We start from the raw sequence: 23,741 nt of genomic DNA on the forward strand, positions 1-23,741 counted from the left end.
TTTTAAATTTAATTTTAAAAAAAGATGAAACTTCAAGTCAAAATTCAAAACCAACTTTTATTGGAAACAAGTGAAATACAGTACATGAGCCACCCAGACTATCAACCACCACACTGAGAGTACGTGATCTAGTTCCCTTGTTTCGTAAGATCAAGGTTCAAGGTAAAAGCTGTAAACCTTAATGCTGCAGAGTCCGGGGACTTGCACCCTTTATTGAAGTGTAAAAATACTTTAATCCTTTATCCTAGAGACCCAGAGGCAGACTCCCTGACCACGATGGACACCATTTAGATCCAATGAAACTCATGCAACCTCTTCTATTTTGGCCACTTTTTTTTTTGGAGCTTGCAAATGGTAAACATGGTTTCAAAGTGACGCGTGCATAGATCTGTCAGCAAGGAATTCTTTTTTGCCGGGTCAGAACGGGTAGAAAAAGAAGGGGCAGACAGTCAGAATCATTCTCCACACGCTCAGGACAGCACGGTTAAGGCTGAGGATCAAGTATTAGAACTGATGAGAGCTGAAACATCGATCATGCTTAATGCTACTGAATGAATCCAGACCAGCTGTCCCGCCACTCTCCAGTGGAGGTGTCACCTGTGTGATGTTTGCTAACTCTGGTCCCTTTGTGTAAAAATAAAATCCTCCAGGTCAGAACATGAAGAAAGATGGCTGCCAGGACTTGTTGAATGCTTACATGAGGACGCAGTGATTAGTCTTCACACTTTTAGAGCACCAATGATCGTCTGCTGTTAAAAAAAGAAAAGGATGAAATGCTCACTCGTCCTTTACTTAAAATCAATAAAAGCAAGAAATACAAATTAAATAAAAATCGTTATGCATCTTTAGACATAATGTAGTGTTTCAATGTAAAATACTGATTAAAAACTGAGCTGTACCTGTGTTTCAAACCTTTAAAATCACACATCGAATGATTCTCCTAAATGAAACGAGGGCTGAGTTGATCATGCAAACTCTCTGAATCTTCCTCGTTTGGCTCGATGACACACGGGTACGGGCTCAAAGTTCATAAGAAGGGAGGTTCATATTCGATACCTGTACAATGTGAGAACGACCACCGACGATGTAGCTTATGAAACTGAAATCATGTAACAGAAATCAATGGCTGTGTTACCAGAAAGAGAACAAAAACATGAGAACATTATTGGTGTGTAGTGCTACCTTTCTTATCAATACTGCTTGTAATCCCTTTGTTTGCCCTGTAGATTTGACCCTGTGAACAAACTTATATATATATGTATATATATATATATATATATATATATATATATATATATATATATATATATATATATATATATATATATATATATATATAAATAATAGTAATAGAGCTGCACTGTATGTCTCAAAGCTGGGGCACCAACATGGTGTTTATGGCAAACTCGTGGTATGATATGGTGTGATGTCACATGATATGTATGTAGTGTGAACAACGTGTTGTCCAGCGCAGCTCTGCGTTGCACTCGGACCTTCATTCTCTTCTCCTCCTTAACGGTAAAAACGACTCCTTGCTCAACAACCAGGTCAGTTCACTGGATCTTGAGAGGAGACCGCAGCTCCACAGGAACAAATAAAGCCCCGTCCTGTGTTATCTGCAGAGGTCAAAGTCCATTAAAATTCATCATTAAAAAAAAAAAAGAAGAAGAAGAAAAAAAGGTAACATAGGCCAGTAAAGGAGATGCTTTTGTGCCACCGCATGGGTGGTGCAGGTAGTCAAGCCATCCACGGCGGAAGGGAGGCGCTATCTGAGTCCAGCCCTTGAGGTCATCCACTCCAGGCCTTGGCATAAACTGGAAGAAGAAGAATGATGAAAGTTTAGAGAAAGTGAAGTGTGTTAAAATGACTTCTACTGCTGTGATAATATCATGAAACCAAGGCGGTCGCTTCTGAAGCTGCAGGAAACACTTCATGCACACCAGTGATGGGTAGATGAGGGTTAATGAGGCTGCCTTCCTGTTTGTGCAGAGAAAGTATTCAAAGCTTAAAGGGGGTTTAACTTAGAGCACACATCGCCCTCTGGTGGTCTGACAGAGCTACAGCAGCCTTTAAAGACTGCTCCAAGCTCTCAAAAACAAAAGTCAAAGATGCCTCTGAGCTACTTTCTGAATGTATGCTGCTTTTGTGAATTAATGATATGAAATAATAATATTAAAAATAAATTAAATGTATCAAAATCCTGCTAACAATATCTCTCTATAGACAGTTATGGTGATTTCACGCATTGACTACTACAACTCCAGCAGGCCTCCCTGTGTGTACATTTAAACCTCTGCAGATGATCCAGAATGCAGCAGCATGTCTGGTCTTCAACTTGCCCAAAACAGCACATGTCACCCCGCTGTTAATCTCTCTTCGCTGGCTTCCAGTGGCAGCTCAAATCAAATGCAAAGCTCTTCTTCTGGCCTACAAAACAGGGACAAAATCGGCTCCTGCCTACCTGGAATCCCTCATCCAGGTCTACACTTCCTCTCGCCCACTATGCTCTGCCTGTGAAAGACGCCTGGTGCTCCCAGCCCAGCATGGCTCTAAATCTCTTGCTAGACTCTTCTCCTCTGTTGTTCCCAACTAGTGGGGATGAATTACCTAACTCCTTACGATCTGCAGAGTTCCTTTCTACTTTTAAGAGAAATCTGAAGACTCAACTGTTCAGGACACACTTGGGCACTTAACCTGACCCTACTCCTCTTTGTCCTATGGGGTAGAATGAATGAGAAGCTCTAAAACCCAGCTCTTGGGAGAATCTTTAGCACTGAATATTGAATGCTGTTTAATGTTGAATGATATTGTTAACTTGAATTATTTGTTGTGATGAGCTGTGGCTACATTATCTTAAAAAAAAAAAACCAACCCAAAAACTGTAACTTCTTCTGGAACTAGATGGCAGAACCTGTGGCCAATCAACTTGAAGCACTTTGTTGCACTTACTAAGGTTATTCCCTCCAGTCTAAATTCTTGCTTGTGTTGTATGTCGCTTTGGACAAAAGCGTCTGCTAAATGAAATTGTAGAATTGTAGTTAAAGCAACATGTGTCTCTTACCCCTCTCCTGTCAGTGCACAGCAGGACTGGATGTGCCAGGGGTGGTCTTTGATGGAGCTCAGGGTGAGGTATTTGGAGATCTCTGCTGCAGACATACAGTCCTTCATGTCCTGCTTATTGGCAAATATCAACACAGCTGCTTTCCGCAGGTCCTGAAGAGAGAGAGAGAGAGAGCACAGAGAACAATGAAGCCATAACCTCACTCACTGCCACCTCTGACCCCCGGCCTCTGAACAATGAAGCGAAGGAAAAATCAACATGGACTCTGAAACAGAGTCGGTCCTCTTCCATATTAAGTTTTGGCTTTACCTCGTGAGCCAGCATCCTGTAGAGCTCCTCTTTAGAGATGACAAGCCGCTCTCTGTCTGTGCTGTCCACCACCAGAATGATGAACTGCAGAGGAGAAATCACACGGAGTTGACCCACTTTTCAAAAAAGACATTTACAGCAGTGAATCGCAGCACAGCAGGGGGGGGGCGGCATTTCCGGGGCCAAGTTCCTCCCTAAACAATAAGCACTGGAGACTGCTATGCTAATAACATGGCTGTGAATGAGGAGGAGTGACCCTCTGCATGACAAAAGAGCAGAGGGACGTTAACTTTGAGAGAGATTTGAGAGACCAAACAACCCTGCATTTCAAACAGCACGCGTTATCCAATGAGACGGTGACCCCGAACACAGCCTGAGATCTATAGTGCAATAAAAGAGGGAAGTTACTATAGTAACTGTAGGGTCACCAGAGTGTGTGGTTACTATAGCAACTGTAGGGCTTCTTGTAACTCTGTTCTAAAAAGGTAAGGGCTCTCAGCTGTCTCTGCAGCAAACACACCACTGATACTATTGTTACATGTTGAGTACGTGCAGCATGACCACACATGAGAAGTGTCCATATGGAAGACAGACTAGGAAGAAATACAATCAAAAGTTTGGACACCGCCTCATTCAATGGTTTTTATTTATTTTAATTATTTTCAACATTGTAGATTAATACTGAAGACATCAAAACTATGAAATAATCTGGTTTTGCCATAATATGGATTACAACAGTAGTCAAATAGGGCTATCCATTGTGTACTAACCCTACCTCTGAACAACACAACTGATGGTCTCAAACACAATAAGAAGGCAAGTCATTCTACAAATGAACTCTCGACAAGGCTCATGTTAATTAGAAACCATTCCAGGAGACCACTTCATGAAGCAGACTGAGAGAATATTTTCGTCCTACTTTTATCACCGAAACAACACGGCTGAAGAAGAATGTTCTGATTACGCAAGCAAAAACTGCGGCCAGTCGTACTTGTCTGGATCATGGTCTGGATAAGGGCCAACATGTCTGCATCCGTTATTCCTTTAATGGCAGCACTAAAGCGTCTTCTAAGCAAAGAGGCTGAGACGGACCACGGAGTGAAAACAATGAAAAGTACACTCTTAGAGTCTGTCAGCACAGGTTTCACCGAGATTTATTTGGATCCTCTGCACTTCATCGAGACTGTACTTGATCCGTGTTATAAAGATCATTAATTGGATGTGGGAATAAAAGCAGTGCACAAGAGAAATTACCCAGGCTGCGATGGATGCGGAGAACCCGCTTGGAGAGGAAAAGCACGCACAGCACAGGAAGGAGAACAGAGCGCAGAAAAAGGACTTGTCTCTCTGAACCAGATGAGGGGCATGCACCCTCATTGTCTTATATGTTCAATGAGATCCTTGATTTTAGTGAGGTTAGTACACAGTCAGAGCCATAAATACAATGGTAGGGGAGACCGGGGACAGTTGACATTTCTGTCTATAACTTTGAGCTCTTTTAACCCAGTGTGTTCAAACTGCTATACAAACTAGCTTCAAGTGTCTGCTAATAAATGGCCTAGAAAATGCCTGTGCAACACAAAAGACTTTTCATTTCGGTGCATTCCGAATTAATACTGAAGACTTAAAAACTATGAAATAATCTGGTTTTGCCATAATATGGATTACAACAGTTGTCAAATAGGGCTATCCATTGTGTACTAACCATACCTGAACAACACAACTGATGGTCTCAAACACATTAAGAAGGCAAGTCATTCTACAAATGAACTCTTGACAAGGCTCATGTTAATTAGAAACCATTCCAGGAGACCACTTCATGAAGCAGACTGACAGAATACCAAGAGTGTGCAAAGCTGTCATGAAGGAAAAAGGGGGCTACTTTACAGAATCTAAAATATAAAACATATGCTGGTTTGTTTAACACTTTGTTGTTAATTAAATAATTCCATATATGTTCTTTCATAGTTTTGATGTCTTCAGTATTAATCTACTATGTTGAAAATAATTGGAATAAACAGAAACCATTGAATGAGAAGGTGTACTCCTCAGGACAAAGACTGTGAACAGATCAGTTAACTGTGCAGAGAAATCACTCTGCCGTGTTACTGATGTCACACAGCGTCTGCTCTACAACCTTCACTAGCTGCCTTTGCGCTCCTCTGTGGATAATAAGCACAGGTCTAAGAGCTAGTTATAATGATCAACACAAAACAAAGAGATGTTGTTCTCCCTCTACCCTGACACAATCCTCCACCCCCACCCCCACCCCCACTTCAACTAAACAGAGTATTTCCAGTAGCTGAGAACATGTGTGACACAAACAATCTCAAACAGAGTAAAGATCAAACCTGAGCCTCCAGATGTTGTCCTGAGTTTACTCCAGAGAACAGCAGAGGAAATGAGACCAAATGTTAAATATAACGAATAGTGTTTGCAACCAAACATGACTTTCACTGCTGGTTACTTTGACCTTCATTTATGGTGATTTCTTTGGTCAATTTGCCGTCAAAAGAAAGTGGGAGTGTGACTAACAATGCTCTTGTCAACCGATTCTTTCGTGAATAAAAAGAAAAAGAAAGAGCCATGTCGCTCTTTTTAGCTTGTTTTGTTCCAACAACAACCTTTCAGGTTTTACATTTTCTGTTATTTATGATTTAAAAAGCTGAAAACAAGAAGCGAGAAGCTTAAAAACGTGTAATATAAGTTGCTGTTTTAGAACAAGAAAAGGATGAATAAATTATCTCGGTGGTTGTGGTTTTAGTTTGAGTCAATGCACTGATTGTTACAGTGTGAGAATAGTTAAAATTGAAAATCAGTTTGCTGTTGTCTTTGAGACATGCAGTTAACTTTCCCAACACAGAGAAATGTGGATAGTGACACAACAGGCTGTGTTCTAACTGTGTTCATGGGTGAAATGATTCAGAGAGAGAGTCGTTTTTCGTGAAACAATGATACCACAACACGTCACTGTCCAGCAGATGTTGCATAAAGAATCTTTAACTTGTGTGTTTTTGTTGAGATATCTTTAGAGTCCTCCGAACATCTGTCTCTGCCACATCTCTCCCCGCTCTCCTTCCCTCCACACACAGCAGAGGCTGACCCTCTCTTTGCTTTGCAGACAAGCCCCTTTATGACACGGCTGACCTCTGACACAAGCGGCCTCTGCTGCCGTCTGTGCTCTGAACAAACACACCAGCTGCTCTGGGAGGAAAAAAACAAAAAAGTCCTGCTGCTGCTGCTGCTGTACGATACTCCCCCTCCTCTCCTCTGACAGGCTGCAGTCGAGTGGATCAGAAGTGTTGCTTGTATTTCTCACCTCTGTGTTGGAGTAGTAGGTGTTCCAGGAGGACCTGAGGGACTCCTGGCCTCCTATGTCCCACATGAGGAAGTGAGTGTTCTTCACCACTATCTCTTCCACATTGCTACCAATAGTGGGGGACGTGTGGACCACCTCGTTCATCAGACTGGGAGGAAAACAAAGCAGGAAGTGAGTTTGTGACATCCAGGTACGGTCAAAGAGGATCTTAAGAGAAGATGACTTACAACTGGTAGAGGATTGTGGTTTTCCCTGCATTATCAAGTCCAACGATAATCACCTTGTGCTCTGCAAATAAAAACACAGTACAACACAGTCACTATGAAGTCCAGAAAAACAGGCATGCATAGGTGCATTTCAACCAAGAGTTCCAGGGTCTTTAGCCCCAAGAACTACAAGGTTCCTGTGCCTCCATTGTTATGCGTGTTTCCACCGCAGGAACTTTACCCCGGAACTAGGGACTTTACCACTGAACTATGTGCGTTTCAACCTGAGGAACCAGGGTCTAAATTTAGTTCAGGGGTAGATAATCTCCCCCCTGAAAAGCTCCTGTTTTGGGGTAGTACTTTTCATAGGTCCTGGGACTTTCGGTTGTTGAGTTTACACAGTTGTTGAAACACAGAGGGAGTTCCTGGGGATGCATACTAGTTTAGTTTTTTACTAAGATTTCAAAATATGATTTAATATAAATGTTTTTCTCCTTACGTCACTGGCCTGATTTGCGCAATCTACCCTGCACTCCAGCCCCCGGTCGAAACGCAAACAACAATGGGGGCTCAGGAACCTTTTAGTTCTGGGGGCTAAAAGATCTGGAACTCTGGGTCGAATTGCACCTTTTGTCTGCGTTTCGACTGCGGGCTTGAGTCCCGGGTAGATTGTGCAAATCAGGCCAGTGACGTATGGAGAAAAGAAATGATATTAAATAATATTTTGAAATCCTAATAAAACACTAAACTAGTATGCATCCCCAGGAACTCTCTCTGTGTTTCAACAACTGTGTCAACTCCACAAACACCGGTACGTTCAACTGAAAATCCCAGGACCTTTGAAAAGTACTACCCCCCAAGCAGGGGCTTTTCAGGGGGGATATTATCTACGCCTGAACCACTTTTTCACCCTGGGTCCGTCTGTCGAAATGCACGTAGTTCAGAGGTAAAGTCCCTAGTTCCGGGGTAAAGTGCCTGCGGTGGAAACACACCTTATAACTTCCACTTTGTGACACTCACGGCTTCTTAATGTTTTAACACAAAGTATATCTGCTGTGGATTCAACAATTCATTCCTGTAAGTCTTTCCAAGCCATTCAAAGTCATGTATAACCTTCCTCCAATCTCCCAAACTGTTGTTTCAGGTTTTTTCCCCCAGTTCTTTCCATTCATGAAGACCAGCCGGCACGATTTTTAGCACCCGAGGCTTTGACGCCTCTCAGCCAGGCGACGCTGAAGACTAAATGCAGACTCTGAGTTGACACGAATGTGCCAAAATATCCTGCTTTAGTGTTTTGACTTTTCCGCCCTGCTGAGGCCTCTAGCTGCGGAGGAGGAAGGAAGTCTGGTCAGAGGGTTCACAGACCCGACGGTCTCATCGCACTAAACTGGCTTTTTGGGGGGATTTGGCAGCGTGTGTATTGCTTCCTTACAGAGAGGCTGTGACCGTCCTGACAGCACAGAGTAATCACACATGACATTTAGAACAGGAGGGATTCTTCTAACAGGTATTCAACTACTGGATAAATAATGTAATGAAAACATACATCGTATACATGTCAGTGTTACTAATCACTTCAGTGGATTACTTTTCATTATTACACAGCTGTGTTGAGTACTTAAATCTGATTGGTCTACTGCCTAAGCGATGGTCTGTTATTTCTGGATGAACATGTACAGACGACTGGTTTCTTGTTTCTTTTGCAGCTTTAAAAGGAAAGAATGTCAAAAATGTTAATAAAGAAGTGATAGTTTAAACGGGTTGAACGCAAAACTACACTTGAGAGGGATTTCTTCGTCTTTGAGTCTTTGCGTCTCAGTTTAAAATGCTGGTTAATCAGACAGTCACTAGGATGGAGGTGGAGCTACGTCTCAGGTGATCTGATGACACAGAGGAGATTGTTAGATAGTAGATAGAGCAGATTAGCTTCTCCTCGGGTTGCAAGCAATTCCACAGAGTGCTTGCCTCAAATCTCTTAAAAGTGAATGAAATAAGACACATGGGACGGTTTAATCCGGAGTTAGGGGTTTAAAGTACAAGTCACTATCTGCTAACATTGATGCTGGGAGACAACACTATTCAGACCTCATTCAAATCCTGCACTTGACCTTTCAGAGTATCATGAATTTTGCAGTTAATCACATTCATCCTTTATCGCAATATGTTAATGTTGTCCTGTTCAGTCTGCATGTGTCTTCCTTCACATTTCCGTATTGCTGCCTCCTGATTGTCTTGCTCCGTGTATTTTACGTCCATGGCCACTTTCTCAAAGGCTGTCATGTCATCTCCTTATGTAGATTGTTTTCTTGACTTTTCTTCTTTTCTTTTTTGTTTGTGTTTTTGTTTTTCCTCTCCCTTTTATTTATTTAGATGTAAACTAGCCTTTTGGCTAACTCTGGCATATTCAAAAACATGTTAATTAAAATACATGGTCCTTTAGATTGATAAATAAATACAATAAATTAATATCACAATATTGTCATAACTGTGGGCCATGGATTAGGTGATTATTATTTTTATTATTATTATTTTAATCATTGCTTTAACGTTTATTTATCTTATTTTATTATTCATTTCTTGTTTTCATCTGATCTTGTTAACGCTACCTTATGTTTAACTTTTCTTTCCACTATTATTTATCTTATTAATTCTACTGTATTGATTTTATTTTCTTTTTAAGTATTTTATTTATAATCATGCCTTTTATAATTTTACCATTGCTGTTGTTTTCTGTCTGCCTGTTATTCTGTGAAGCACTTTGGGTTGCATGTTTGTATGTATGAAAGGTGCTTTATAAATAAAGTTGAGTTGAGTTAAAAAAAGATGCACTATATACATGACAACTTCGGTGGCCCTGAAGGACAAAACAAATTTACAAAAGATGAAACACTTTACAAAGTTGGAGAAAAATTTACATTTTGGAAAATAAATTTACATTTAAGATAAAAAAATAACAAAATAAAAACACTTTTACCAAGGCTGAAACAAATTAACATTTAAGAAAACAAAAAAAATTAAAATAAAAAAACACTTTTACAAGTGGTCAGACAATTTTACAAATGACCGAACATTTTTACCATTTCTGAAACAAATTAACATTTATTTTTAAAGGAAAGGGAATGCACCAAATACCAGAAGTGATCGAGTGAGGGGTCATTTGTTTGGATGGAGAGAAACCAAACGATGTGACGTTTTCTTTCTTTATTTCTTTTATTTTGTACATTTGTTTTCTTAAACAAATTTTTTTTTTGACTTTGGTATAAGTGTTTTGATTTTGTAATTTTGTTTTCTTAAATGTAAATTTTTCTCCAACTTAGTAAAAGTGTTTTATCTTTTGTAAAAAAAAAAATCTTAAATGTAAATTTGTTTTGGTCTTGGTAAAAGTCTTTTGCTGATTTAATTTTGTTTTACAAAATGTAAAAAAATATTTTCCAAAATATAAATTTGTCTCCAACTTTGTAAAAGTGTTTCATCTTTTGCAAATTTGTTTTGTCCTTTGGGGCCACCGTCGACAACAGATATGACAAAAACATGCATCTTTCAACCACACAAACACACTGAAAGATGTAAAGTGTTCATTAGTGTGTCTGATGATGAAAGAGTTGGATTATCTAGGATCTTTGTTGTACTTTTACCTGCTCCACCACATGATTCTGTTCCCTCCTGGGTGTAAAAAAGAATCTGGGAGCTGGTGTTTACATTCACACAGAGAGAGTCAGGAGAAGTTATGTAATGTTAAGTGTCCTCCTGGAGAGAGTGAGTGTAAGCTGATTGACAACTTGATGAATACGCTCCTGCAGGCTTACGGAGACTTAAGGTAATTATGTTGGTTGACAAACTGATTCACAGATTAGCTGAGAGTGGATGATGATAAAAACATAGGAGTAGTATTTTACATGTGGAACAGAGAGTTCAGTGGGTGGAGGGACCCGAGTCCTGAGGATTATTCACCCCCATCTGTTGTTATTGTCTCGCTGCTCACTTTCTGCTCACGAGCTAACACTTCACATTAGGAGGTTAGTGAGGCGTTACAATTTCACGCACCTTGGTTACAGAAGAAGCTCCACAGTTTGGCGAATATGAGGCCCATTGTTCAGGTTGATACCAACGTGGGTCCGTCTCTCCGTCCAGCAGCACCGAGCTCGTCCACTCTCCTCGTTCAATCCGTGGCTGGCAGCGGCTAGCTAACATTAGCTGGATGATCTCTTGTCTCTAAAACACCTCACCGAGCTTTTTAACGCCGACTCCATGCGCCCCGGCTACACAGAAAAACACAGCTACCGCGAAGATAACACCGTACAAAGCAACAGAGACGTGATACAGAAATGTCGAGTGTCTCCCCGTGTCGTGGAAGTCTCCAGAGACCACGCAAACACAAGGTGAGAGGCGCTGCAGCGATGTGTTGACTCCTCTGCTCCAACAGTCCCTTCTCCTGCCCGTTAGCTGCTGCTGCTGGTTGTGGTGTTGAGGAGAAAAAAGCAACCGCAGTTATTCAGTAGTCTTCCGGTTACGTGGTGACGTCTGACGCTGTCGACGTTGTACTTTTAAAAAACTGTTTTCTCCAAGTTTTGAGTGAGTGAGTGAAGGTTTGTAAAAAAGGAAACAGGCTTAAATGTACACTCTACACCCTAAACATTTTAACTTACACAGTTGTAAGGACTTTTAACTTTCTGTTTTTCAGAGTAATTATTATAAAGACATTCCTTTTGGAAAATACGTTATTTTATTTGGGGTTTTTACTTTTATCATGTTACTTTTTATTTATTTGCACATTAAAAGAAAATACATACAAAAAAATAGCAAAGATAAATAATATACTGTGCAGGAAGAGGCAGAGAACTCAGAGAGCTTATTTGAAGCCTCCGCCCAAATAGTGTTCTAATATAAAAAAATAATTAAAAGATACTAAATTGACACATATAAAGACAATAGTTGATACTAAAAATAAAATAATATAAGAATATACAAAATTAACAATTAATATAAATACAGTTATTACATCAACATAATTCAAAAGTACAAAATATGAATAGGATGTGCATGGACACCTACTCTATGAGTATGTGGTTGAGCATGATGCGTATAATTAAGTAACAGTGGTTAAACGTTTTTTCAAGCATCTTTTATAACATTTTAAAGATAAACAGTTTTTCGCTATATTGGATTGAATATTCCAGAATTTGTTGCCCCTGAAACGTATTGAGAATTGACTTCGACAAGTAAAACATTGAGGAGGATGAAGAAATAAAGTTTGACAAGTTGAATAAGAGTGGACCTGTGAATTCAATTTGAAGTAAGACTTGAAGGGATATTCCCTTCACGTACCCTTATGTCACTCTTTTGATCACCTATGAACTGTTGCACACGTAAGACATAATTTTGAACATTGTGTGATTGTCAGAAGATATTTGTTTATTTATGTACTCAACCAAATATATCACTCTTTTTATTTTTGTTTGGAATTTCCTACTTGCTCCTTATATATTTGGCACCAAGCGCATGAAGAAAAATATTCTTCCTGCAGTGGTCAGACTCCATAATCAGTAACAATAACCTCATCAAATTGGACTCAAGTGCAATATCTACCCCATCTGTTTATTAACGTGCAATAATTACTCATCCCTCTCTTCTTACATGGGCAACATGTTTTTTCTACTCATCTTCTCAGTTCTGTTCTGTACATTGTTTTATACCTAGGTTACTAGTCTGTGCACATTTTTCACCATGTCACTGGTTTTGTAAATATTTGTAAATGTAATTATTTAGTTGTGTATATGTAGTAAGATATGTTATTTTACTTAATTAATTTTTAATTGCTGATAACTTTTTTAATAATTAATATCTTATATGCTCCTGTTTACTTATACTGTTTTGCACTAAAGGAACATCTTATCTTATCTTAAAAATAGAGTAACTGGGATGTACTTGTTAGAGTCTAACATTTGAGTTGTGAACAACATTTATGTTACTTTTATTTTTTATCAGCTAACATTTATTTAAAGAGGAAGAATTAGGTAATTATTGAAGTCGAGCTTTTCTGTATGATTTGTGAGTTAATGTCTGTATAAGCCTTTTTTGTTTGTTTTTTTGGTTGTTGATCTTGTTCTTTTTTTTTGGTGTACATGTGTATAATGTTAAATGTAAATACAAATAATATCTGACTATCACTCTTCCTTTCATGTTTTATGATGAGTGGTAATGGACTAAATAAGGTTATAAACAATGACATTATAATTTTACCAAATGAACAGTTACACATTTTCTTATTCTATAAAGTGTTTTTAAGTTTGTAAAAGTATTTCCTCTTTGAATGCAGTATATAATAAAGGTGAGTAAAATGTAAAACTTGTTTTGGCTTTGTCTAACAACAGTAAGAGCCAGGATAGAAATGTTGTTATTATAAACTACTCAGTATTTTTTCTTATGTTTTGTCTTTAAAAGCGGAAGCGTTCTGTTGCCAGAAATACAAAAAATAACATTAAAACGTGATAAGTTTGTTTCTCTAACAAAATGTTGATTTTGTGATTCAAACGTATCACGTATAACGTTTTACTTATCCTATTATTACCTTAGACTGTATAAAGGTTATTACTAGTAAACTATGGACATGCTTCCGAATAGGAATTCAACTTGCGTCATATGACCAGGCTAGTGACGTAGGCGGAAGTAAAAGCTCGGGCATGCACAGGCACAGAACGTGAGTATTTCTGGAGAGATTTAACACCCGATACACCCGATACACCGCTGCTGTCATGCTTAGATTTTACTATTTATTAAACGGAAACCTTGTTTAGTACACACGCACGAGGTGGAGGTGTTAGTGCGTAAGAGCACTGAAATTACGTGGCCTGTATTCAGTAGTCAAGCTGATCTTTTTTTTAAGTACAATGAATGCAGACAGAATTTAAACTCAGTGAGGTTTACATCAAAAATGTACTCTGTGTTTTGAATTCCTCACATTTTTCAGTCGCATTTAAACATAGTATTATATAGACTTGCAAAACTAAGATTGACTATCCTGCTTCACAACATTGCGGTACTCGGTATTATATTGACATACATGAGTAGGGTTGCCAACTTTCTCACTATTAAATAAGGGACAGGTGCACGGTGTCATGGTGGTGTGAGCATGATGTGTGAATTCAGCGTATATTCTGATTCAACTGCAAATGCAGAAAGTGTGTATATTCCCTTTAATCCTTACTGTATCATTATATATCCTCATATGTATAAACCTCAAAGAAACCACAATTTTGCTCTTAACTTAAAAAAACAGGCAAAGGAAAAATTAAATACAAAAGAGCAGTATGACTCCCCAAATGTACTTTTTCCATGGATACTTTTTGCTGCTCTTGACTTACTCAAGCAATATTCTGTCCTTTTGCACAGTCAGAGAGAAGTCCTTACATGACAAGTCACAGTTTACAGATATTTGAAGTTCATTTTTGATCAGCTCTGTGCTGCATCTGTTTCTTGAGTCTGACCATTTAATGCCCATCAGAGAGAAAATCCTCTCCACACTTTTTTTGCAGGACTTGGTGCATTTACACTGTATATAACTGATAGTGTGATTGGCACATGATCTGCCACTGCTGATTTATCTGATCTCTGATCTGTAGAGTGCAGTCTGCTGTATTTACAAGAGTTAATAGCCAATATATGGGACAATTCAGGTCACAGTATGAGACAAACCAATTTAGCCCAATATAAGGGATGTCCCCGCTAATATGGGACAGTTGGCAACCCTATACATGAGACATGCAGTAAAAATGAGAGTAATGGAAATATTTGTACACATACATTTGTAATGACAAGAAAAAATAAACAGTTCTCTTCCCTGAATCCCCGGATTATGGTAGCTACAGAGACTCTGCTGAGATGGGTTGCACTCTTTGCCCTGCTTAATTCATTTTCATTCCATGAATATATAAGACATAGTCTAGCACAGTTGCTCAAATTTAATCTGAAATTACTCTTATTGGCCTCGATCTCTTTGTGGTCTGCCACCTTTTACATGCACTATTCCATCTCTGCCTCTCAGATCATCTCTATCCATTTTTGCTAACAATCTTCAGCTCACTTGTGCTCTCTGAACTAGTTAGTCTGTCTCATCACATCATCAGCAACACGTGTTTTCAGTTTAGAGTAGTGGCATGTAAAGTGTAACACGTGCGGTAATTGTGACAAACTTTAAACTAGTATTAGAAGGAATAACATGAGAGATAAGGAAAGTTAAATCTTCTCTAGAACAGTTTGTCTCAGAATATATTATGTGTTTGACTACTTGAATTTGTACCCTCATGTGTTAAAGTATAACTCACTTTTATTGGAGCAATGTAGAATTCCTTGCACTGACTGTTAATGCATTTAATGTGTATTTGTAAAGCAACAAGCACGATTCAGTACAAATATCACTTTCATTGGCTAATAAGTAAAAGGTCATTTGCAAATACACAAAATGGGACAACACCATAAGCATAGGAAATCTAAAGAAAAGAAAAAACAATATAATACAATCGATCAATAAGGATTTATTTCTACTTTAGCATGACTTGATGTTTTTTTTTGCACAGATGGAAGAAATGTCTGTTTTCCCAAGAATGTCTCTGAAGCCTGAAGTCACCAACTATCTCAAAGGTGTCTTCTTGAACAACGAGGTAACGACTGAATCAATACTAGTTTATCGTCACAATCCTTTTCCTTTGGGACGATCATCAATCCACCCCATGAATAGAAATGTCTTCCTGTCTTTTAAAGGAGTGAAGATCTTTTTTTCTCATTGTCTCATAATGATCTTTTTTCTTTGTTTTCTTGTCTCTGTTCCGTTAGGTGTTGGCTGCGGCCGGCCATCAGGAAGCAGAGTGTCGTTTCCAGAAGCTGCTCTCATGCCTGTCTCACCCTCCATCGTACACTTGTGTGCGGGCCAGTACTCATCTAGCTCCCCTGGAAGAGATCAAACATAAGTTAGAGGAGGAGCTCAAAAAGGTGAGTCTTTGTCTTTTTCTTGCTGCGTGTCAGGCTCCAACAGTCATGGCTATGGTCAGCCAGCTCTTAATCAATGTGATGTTGTTGTTGAAGCAGGAGCAGATGTGCGGCTCATCGGCAGAGGAGGTCCAAGTTCAGATTTTTCCTCATCCTCGTATTCCAGATGTGCTGCTTCTTCCTGTCGATGGGCCGAGGTATGTGAGGAATGCTGGAGCCACGTCAGTTCGATCTGAGGCTTCTCCTTGGAGGACACATTTAGCCTTAAATTGCAGTATCAGTCTGACCGCTGGGCGAGTGTTTCCTAGGGCCAAACCCATATTCAGTTTCATGGAACAATGACAGAATAAACAAAGACACTTTTTCTTGCACAATATCAGCAGAACACTCTCTCTCATGTGGGTTTTGTTCCCACACTGGAAAAAATGCCCCTCCAAAAACAATAATAAAAAAACTTATTTCAAGATACTTTTACCTTGAAAAAAAGATGCAATATTCAGACAACTGGGATCCTAAAATTTGCATGGAAAACTTATTTTAAGCAATATTTTACCAGTATTTTAAAGCTCCGTGTCTCAGAATAAGCCAAGAATGAAAAGAAAAAAAGATTTCTGCACTAATACATTTCATGTCAACTTCTTAATTTGAGATATATTCACCTTAATTTGAGTTGTATTATAGCAGCACTTCTCTAGGTTTAAGACCATCTTGTACTTGAAATAAGATTACAAAGTTTAATTTGAGCATTTTGAGATATAATGTCTTCTCATAGTGAGCTGGATATACTAATATTCACTCATGTTGTTTTTTAGGATAAGCCAGCTATGCTCAAAAGTAGGTGTTTCATTGTGTGCATGTAGTTTGAGGATGTATATTTTTATCTGATTTAGAAGGTGACTGAAAACTGTAACCCACCCTTAAAACAACAACTTTTCTTTCTTTCTTTCTTTCTTTCTTTCTTTCTTTCTTTCTTTCTTTCTTTTATCAATGGAGCTGTTTTCTGATAGATTCTCGTATAAGATGCATTTACTTAAATCAAGTAAAGTGTTTGTCTTAAATCAGGATTATCCGTCTTCTACAAATAAGATCTCAGCTTGAAAAATATATGAAATGTAAAATAAACCTTGTTTCTTCTAAATTAAAACTCAAATCAAGATCATTTCAAGACTGTTTGACTTAACAAGATATTTAAGATTCCTGTCTTAAAACAAGTCCCTCTATCTTGCTCAAATGTTACTTGTTAAGTAAATGTATCTTAAATCAAGTGGGATAAGACATTTTGACTAAAAATGAGACTATTTCACTAGGTAAGATTTTGAGTTTTTGCAGTGCAAAGAGAACGTGAAGTGCAGAAGTGACACTAATTATCATTATCTCTGGCTGTGTTTTGTTTCAGGTACATGGTTGCATGTTTACATTACACCTTTAAGTGAACACAAATATAATCAGATATACCAGAAATTGCAAATCCACAGCTGTTTTCAGTCTGAGGACGTTCCCTGAGACTGATTTATAATCCTCTGACATTCTTCTCTTGTGTTCTCAGACCCGTGAAGCAGCTCAGCTCAGAGCTGGTGGTTGGTGCTCAGTGCGGCAGTGCAGTGCTGAGAGGCGCTCATGTTTTTGCTCCAGGAATCCTCGCCAGCCCAAAGTGTGAGGTCCAACTCCTGACCTTATTATTCATAGATTTTAAACTCCCAGATTTCTGGATGAAGTTTGACTTATCAAGCTCTGTGATGTGTTTCTTTTTCTTCTCAGACATGAAGTCTGGAGACGTGGTGTCCGTCTACTCTGACTTGGAGGGAAAGTGCACCCGAGGAGCCACCAGCTTCCAGGGAAAGAAAGTGTTTGTGGGAAATGGAGTTGCTCAGATGGATCGCACTAGCATCTTCTGCTCGGATAAACCTGCCAAGTGGGTTATATTTTTACACATTTCTCACTCACACAGTTAAATCAGGTGTTAGTGTAGGTTCAGCTCAAGTGTTTGTTTTAGTACAAAATACATTTCTCTGTTTTCAGAAGCAAAAGTCTTACACTAAGCTAAATAATGGGGTTTATCAGATTGCCATTATTTATATATATTATAAATAAAATTGCTGCCATAGATGGCCTGCTGCTGTGGACGTGCCAGACTCCAGCTGCTACAACTACTACTATCCGTCTCACCACTATCATCTCTCTCTCTTCATCTCCTCTATCCCTATTTTATACCCCAACTCAGTCAAGGCAGATGGCTGTCTAACATGAGTCTGGTCCTGCTGGAGGTTTCTGCCTGTTAAAGGAAGTTTATCCTTGCCGCTGTAACTTGCTAAATGCTGCAAAGTGCTCTGCTCATGGTGGATTAAGATGAGATCAGACTGAGTCCTGTCTGTAAGATGGGACTGGATCTTATCTTATATATTGTTGGGTCTTTGTTAGTTAAAGATTGATTGATTGATATAATTGATACCACGCAACAGATATATCTGTTATCACAACTAACGAATGACACTTTTTCGCCAACATGCCAGTTTTAGTCACCTTATTTTACTTTTTATTTTTTTATTGTGCAAGAAATGCGTTTTAAAAGAAAGGGTGACCAAGTAATAGTAGATAGAGTAACATGTAAACAAGGCATGAATATGGACAACAATTAAAAAAGAAAAAAAAAAGAAAATCAGACAGACAGAGAAGTGGCAATAATAGTACTAATAATAAGATGAAATCAAGGCAAAAACATAAACAAAACAAAACAAACAAAATAAACAAAGAAAATCAATTGATGTTTAAAAAAATAAAAAAAACAGAGCAGAAATAACCTATACAAAGTAAGCCATGAAAGAGGGAGAAAAACAAAATAATAATAATAATTATAGGAATGTAAATGAATATATTATATCAATAATGATAATGAAACAGATAAGGCTCAATGGCAAAGTCCTAATTGTTAAATAAAAATATAATAATAATATAAATACAAATATAAACGTGTAAGAATAAATAAATAAACAAAGTGAGTCTTGTGAGGGTTAATGTTTGTGTGGGAAGGTATGATGGTTACTGAATATTTTCTGATGCATTCCAAATATGTGAAGCGGAAAGTGGGATGATTGTTAGGAGTAAAGAACTTTTAATTAATTTTTTTTTTCAGCAGGGCTGATATTTGCTTTTAACGGTTCTGATTTGTGCATCTCTGTTAAATTTCATAAAGGAACAGTCTGTCTGTTTATTTTTTAGAGGAATAGGTATTCAGATGGTGGAGCCACTTTACCAGAGTCCTTCCTTTGATGGCATTTTACCCAGCCTGGCCTTTCTACAGGTATCTGACCATTAACTAATCTGTACTTTCATGTTGATTTACAACACAGTAATCGATTGAACAGCATATCATCTGATTCCACAGAGCAGAGGGATTTTAACTTTATGTTCTGCATCTTCATACATGCTGTTTTGGATAACTGAAGTGGTTTCATGTTGTGCAGAACCTGCCCTCTGTCGTGGTGGGACACGTGCTCGGGCCCCGTCCTGGTGAACGGATCCTGGATATGTGTGCTGCACCTGGAGGGAAGACATGCCACATCGCAGCCCTCATGGGGGATCAGGTACGGAGTGAATGAAGAGGCAGCTGCAGTCAGGACTAGGGATGCACGGTATTGGATTTTTTGCGGTTATACGATATGCCGATATGTTACAACTCATTTAACCGATTACCGATACTGGTATTTTTTTCTGCACACCTAATTGCAGAGATCATCAATTCTCTTCTGTATTGGAATTAGCGTACGGTATTATGGTGATACTCTTATCACATTTGTTTTGTAATATTCATTTCTTGTGCAAAATAAGAAAAATACTTAATACTTGAAACTGCATATTTATTTATGACAACTGCTTTCGAACAAAATTAATACAAAAAGAGACATCCTACTTAAAACTTGGATGATGCTCTCCCTGAGACAATCATAACAATAAACACAACCAGGGCAGATTTGGCCAATTTCACTTTTGACATAGTAAGTAAACCTAACCTCTGTTCACAGGGAACATGTGAAAAGTGCAACTGTACAGCAATTAAACCCAAATTAAATAAAACTGTTTACTCTTTGACAGTAAATGTGCCTAAATTAGTCAGCTACATGTACCTTACAGACTGCTGCTGAAATTCAATTTAACTTAAAACATGAGCCCAACATGTGTGCAGCAGCCCATTATTTTATTGGTTAATTATATCGGCGGTTAATTATTCCTTGAATACTGTAGAAAATAATCAATGTTCCAGAGGGTTATTTTACCATCAATGCAAATAATGAAGAAAATGTTCAGTGTGTCAGTGAGAAGCTGTGAAACTTTCTCTTCATGGATGGTTTATCATCTTCAAACATAGAAGTGTTCGGCTGTTATATATATATATATATAAATCTCTGTCTCGTTCTGCAGGGTGAAGTTGTGGCATTGGACAGGATCCGAAATAAGATCGATAAAATTCGTCAAAATGCAAAACTGTTGCATTTGAACTCCATCAAAGCTTATTCCTTCAACAGCACTCAAGCTGTGAGCAGTGACCCGGCTCAGGAAACTGAAGGTAGAGTGACAACACAATGAATCACAGCACTTTGTAAAAAATAAATTATAACATTCCTCTTTGTGATCCAGGACCTCCGTTCCCTCCTGAGAGCTTTGACAGGGTTCTGCTGGACGCTCCATGTAGTGGACTTGGACAGAGACCCATCATGGCCAACACCTGGAGCCTGAAGGAGGTCTGCTCCTACCAGCCTCTGCAGCGCAAGTTATTCCATGCTGTGGGTTTCAACACACTGACACACACACAAACACACGCACACACACTAAGCTCCTCTTATCCTTTATGCTGTCAGCAGTTTGAGTTTTCATCACATCACTCTGACAGTAACTCAGTTTGACCAGTAGATGGCAGCATTGGACAACTCTCTTACACCAGCATTTCACAGCTTCACATACAGAAAGGACAAATACAATATGTATGTCAGTTTTTACTGTTTTACCTTCAAGTCTTCCAGTACACTTACTTTAGTTGTTTTCATTGATTTGATTCCTTTGGATGGTTTAATAAATGTCAGGGGAAGTTTTCAGCTCTGATGGAAGGAGACGTGTCCGTAGATTTTCTGTAATAACTTCCTGTCTTGTAGCGGTCATAGTTGGCTGTTTTTTAAAGGTCAGAGAATCCGTTCCAGAGAGTGTTTTTAATTATAACTGAGCTACACTCAGTGTTTCAAAGAAATGTGACATTGAATCAAAAAGCAGTTAATGTGGATTTTTTAAGTATGACTCAGATGGAATTAAGGAGTGAAACTAGTCCAAAGCAGAAGACATCTTTCATCCCTGTGACACAAAGTGCTCCATCAGTGTCCATCAGCGTGTTCTCAAAGCTACAACTTTTTTATTATGGAAGATACAAGTCAGTGCTTGATTACGTGCACAACATACTGACAAACTGAGACTCATGTAGCAGGTTGAATCAGCATTAAATCACGTTATCTAAACATATAGATTATAGCTGCTTACTAGATGTTCATACTTGTATTTACTTGCTTTATGTGGTTTCAAGCCAGAGGTGTCTTACTTACTTAAAGGCACTATGAGGAGTTTTTCACCAGCTGAGAAACAGACTGAAACCAACACTGATGCCTTTTTATGACCTTCAAAAGCAAACAAAACCATAAACAACAACACTGATACCTTCTCTGTTGTCATTTTTAATGCCTTAAACCACTCAGAGGGGGTAGGTGTCAGACCACACGATTGACATTTGGCTTTAGAAACACCATTTTCTGCTGTTTCCATGGCAAATAATCACATTGAGTGATACATCTGGCTGTTAAAAGAAAGCAGGGTGAGATTTTTGTTGAAAATTCTACTTTTGCATGTACAGAAGAAGAGATAAGAGGTATCACTTTGTCCACAATGGGGCGCCAAAATTGGTATAAATAAAAAATTCCTCACAGCAGCTTTAAGTAGAAATTTTGGGTATCTGTACTTTACTGGAGTAATCATTTTTCAGCCAACTTTTTACTTTCACTCCTTACATTTTCACCCAGTTATCTGTACTTTCTACTTATCCAGATAAATCGCACCATCCGAAAAGAGGCCAAGTGTCTCACTCGTTACATTTATACACGTGTTGTGATAGTGTCTTAATAAATTAATCAAACATTTTAGCTAGCCTAGATTAGTTTGAAGTGATCTAGCCTTCATATTGAGTAAGACCCTTTTGGTCAACACCAGCAGTTTCGGGTCTTGGATGTGTGTGGGTGCTTGATGCTTGGATGTACATAATTCCAATAAAGGCAACATGCCTGTGAAGTTTGGCTTTTTGCACCATTACAATACTTATAGGCAACAAGTCATCATATCCTCCGCTCCATGAAACACGTTAATTCTCAGTAGTGACATATATGGTTCTTTAATGTGTTTGAATAGTACGAAAATGCGTTCATTTTCAGTGGGCATGAATGTGGCTGAAACAGCTGCAACCCAAATATTTCAACATTAACATATTAATATAACATTATAGTCATTATGGCCTTCAGAAAATGTTTTTTATTGGGAGGTGGGGTAGTGCACTATAGGCCTCTGTGGCGCAGCCTAAGCTTTTGTACTTAATGGCATTTTTTCCCCCTTACATTACTTTTACTTTTATACTTTAAGTAGTTTTGAAACCAGAACTTTTACACTTTTACTTGAGTAAAAAGCTTGAGTTGATACTTCAACTTCTACAGAAGTCTTTTTTAACCCTAGTATTTATACTTCTACTTGAGTAATGAATGTGAATACTTTTGACACCTCTGTTTCAGGCAGTGCGGTTGTTGAAGAAAGGTGGCGTTCTCGTGTACAGCACCTGCACAGTGACTCTAGCTGAGAATGAGGAGCAGGTAGCCTGGGCCCTCGGTACCTTCCCCTGCCTCAGTCTACAGCCTCAGGTAATTAAAAAAAGGCGATCAGGTGATCACTACTCTGATTAATGACACCAAGATTTCAATGCAAGCCATTGAGGGTGTAATTTGGCTTCACTGTTGTACAATGGGAGGAGCTGGAGACTTGTTGTCTATCTTGTTTACAGTCAATTGGACAAACTCTCAGATATTGAGAGTCCTGCAGGAGCCGTACCAAATCCAACTGTTTTTTTTTTCCTCAGGAGCCTCACATCGGAGCAGAGGGCATGCTGGGAGCCGGCCTATCACCTGAGCAGCTGTGCCTCCTCCAGAGGTTTAGTCCCGAGCTGAGCTGGGATCAGACGAAAACGGATGCTCCCCTCCACTGCAGAGCAGACGGAGACACCATCGGCTTTTTCATCGCCAAGTTCCTGAAAAACTGAACCTGAGGACATGTTTTGTCTTTGCGGCAGCGTCAGGCCTCACACGGGACTGCAGACGGGAACAGTAGTGTTTATATTATGCCACTGTGTGTGCTTTGACGGGGCAGTGTTGACAAAGACACTCACTGTTTACAGCATCTGCCTCTTAACAGCTGCTCTCTGAAACTGCGGGCCATATAGGGATAAGCTTTATAAACACCCAGGGCAGGATAGAAGGGGGAGAGAGAGAGAGAGGGAGGGAGGGAGGGAGGGAGGGAGGGAGGGAGAGAGAGAGAGAGAGAGGAGGGAGAGAGAGGAGAGAGAGAGAGAGGAGAGAGAGAGAGAGAGGGAGAGAGAGAGGAGAGGGAGAGAGAGAGAGAGGGGGAGAGGAGAGAGAGAGGAGAGGAGAGAGAGGAGAGAGAGAGGGAGAGAGGAGAGAGAGAGAGAGAAGAGAGAGGGCGAGAGAGAGAAGAGTGAGGGAGAGAGAGAGAGAGGGAGAGAGGAGAGAGAGAGGAGAGAGAGAGAGAGAGAGAGAGAGAGAGAGAGAGACGTGGG

At 39.1% G+C, this 23,741-nt stretch overlaps 2 protein-coding genes across 6 annotated transcripts; one reads left to right on the forward strand and one right to left on the reverse strand.

Moving 5' to 3' along the window:
* Nucleotides 1-37: 37 nt before the first annotated feature.
* arl8 (ADP-ribosylation factor-like 8) lies at nt 38-11,399 on the reverse strand. 3 transcript variants are annotated; one of them, XR_004634548.1, is made up of 8 exons: nt 10,940-11,399; nt 6,917-6,977; nt 6,690-6,837; nt 3,371-3,454; nt 3,062-3,213; nt 1,494-1,814; nt 900-1,056; nt 38-749 (listed from the first exon to the last, which is right to left on the reverse strand). XR_004634548.1 is itself a non-coding variant. In XM_034706657.1 (6 exons), exons 1-6 carry the CDS (start codon nt 10,983-10,985, stop codon nt 1,766-1,768), a joined length of 540 nt encoding a protein of 179 aa, XP_034562548.1. In that variant the 5' UTR covers nt 10,986-11,399; the 3' UTR covers nt 1,362-1,765. The 3 variants fall into 3 exon arrangements, 1 of the variants encoding a protein (XP_034562548.1); XR_004634547.1 differs by having other exon boundaries at nt 38-1,056; XM_034706657.1 differs by lacking the exons at nt 38-749; nt 900-1,056 and having other exon boundaries at nt 1,362-1,814.
* nsun6 (NOP2/Sun RNA methyltransferase 6) lies at nt 10,453-23,454 on the forward strand. 3 transcript variants are annotated; one of them, XM_034706654.1, is made up of 12 exons: nt 10,453-10,712; nt 15,469-15,552; nt 15,725-15,880; nt 15,974-16,074; nt 17,424-17,530; nt 17,636-17,789; nt 19,094-19,175; nt 19,339-19,458; nt 20,294-20,438; nt 20,510-20,655; nt 22,687-22,812; nt 23,028-23,454. In XM_034706654.1, the coding sequence occupies exons 2-12, from the start codon at nt 15,469-15,471 to the stop codon at nt 23,205-23,207; spliced, it is 1,401 nt and encodes a 466-aa protein (XP_034562545.1). In that variant the 5' UTR covers nt 10,453-10,712; the 3' UTR covers nt 23,208-23,454. The 3 variants fall into 3 exon arrangements, with proteins under 3 accessions (XP_034562545.1, XP_034562544.1, XP_034562546.1); XM_034706653.1 differs by lacking the exon at nt 10,453-10,712 and adding an exon at nt 13,525-13,592; XM_034706655.1 differs by lacking the exon at nt 10,453-10,712 and adding an exon at nt 13,525-13,592 and having other exon boundaries at nt 15,977-16,074.
* The last annotated feature ends 287 nt before the right edge of the window (nt 23,455-23,741 follow it).

The sequence above is a fragment of the Notolabrus celidotus genome, chromosome 17, assembly GCF_009762535.1.
Source record: "Notolabrus celidotus isolate fNotCel1 chromosome 17, fNotCel1.pri, whole genome shotgun sequence".
NCBI lineage: Eukaryota > Metazoa > Chordata > Actinopteri > Labriformes > Labridae > Notolabrus > Notolabrus celidotus.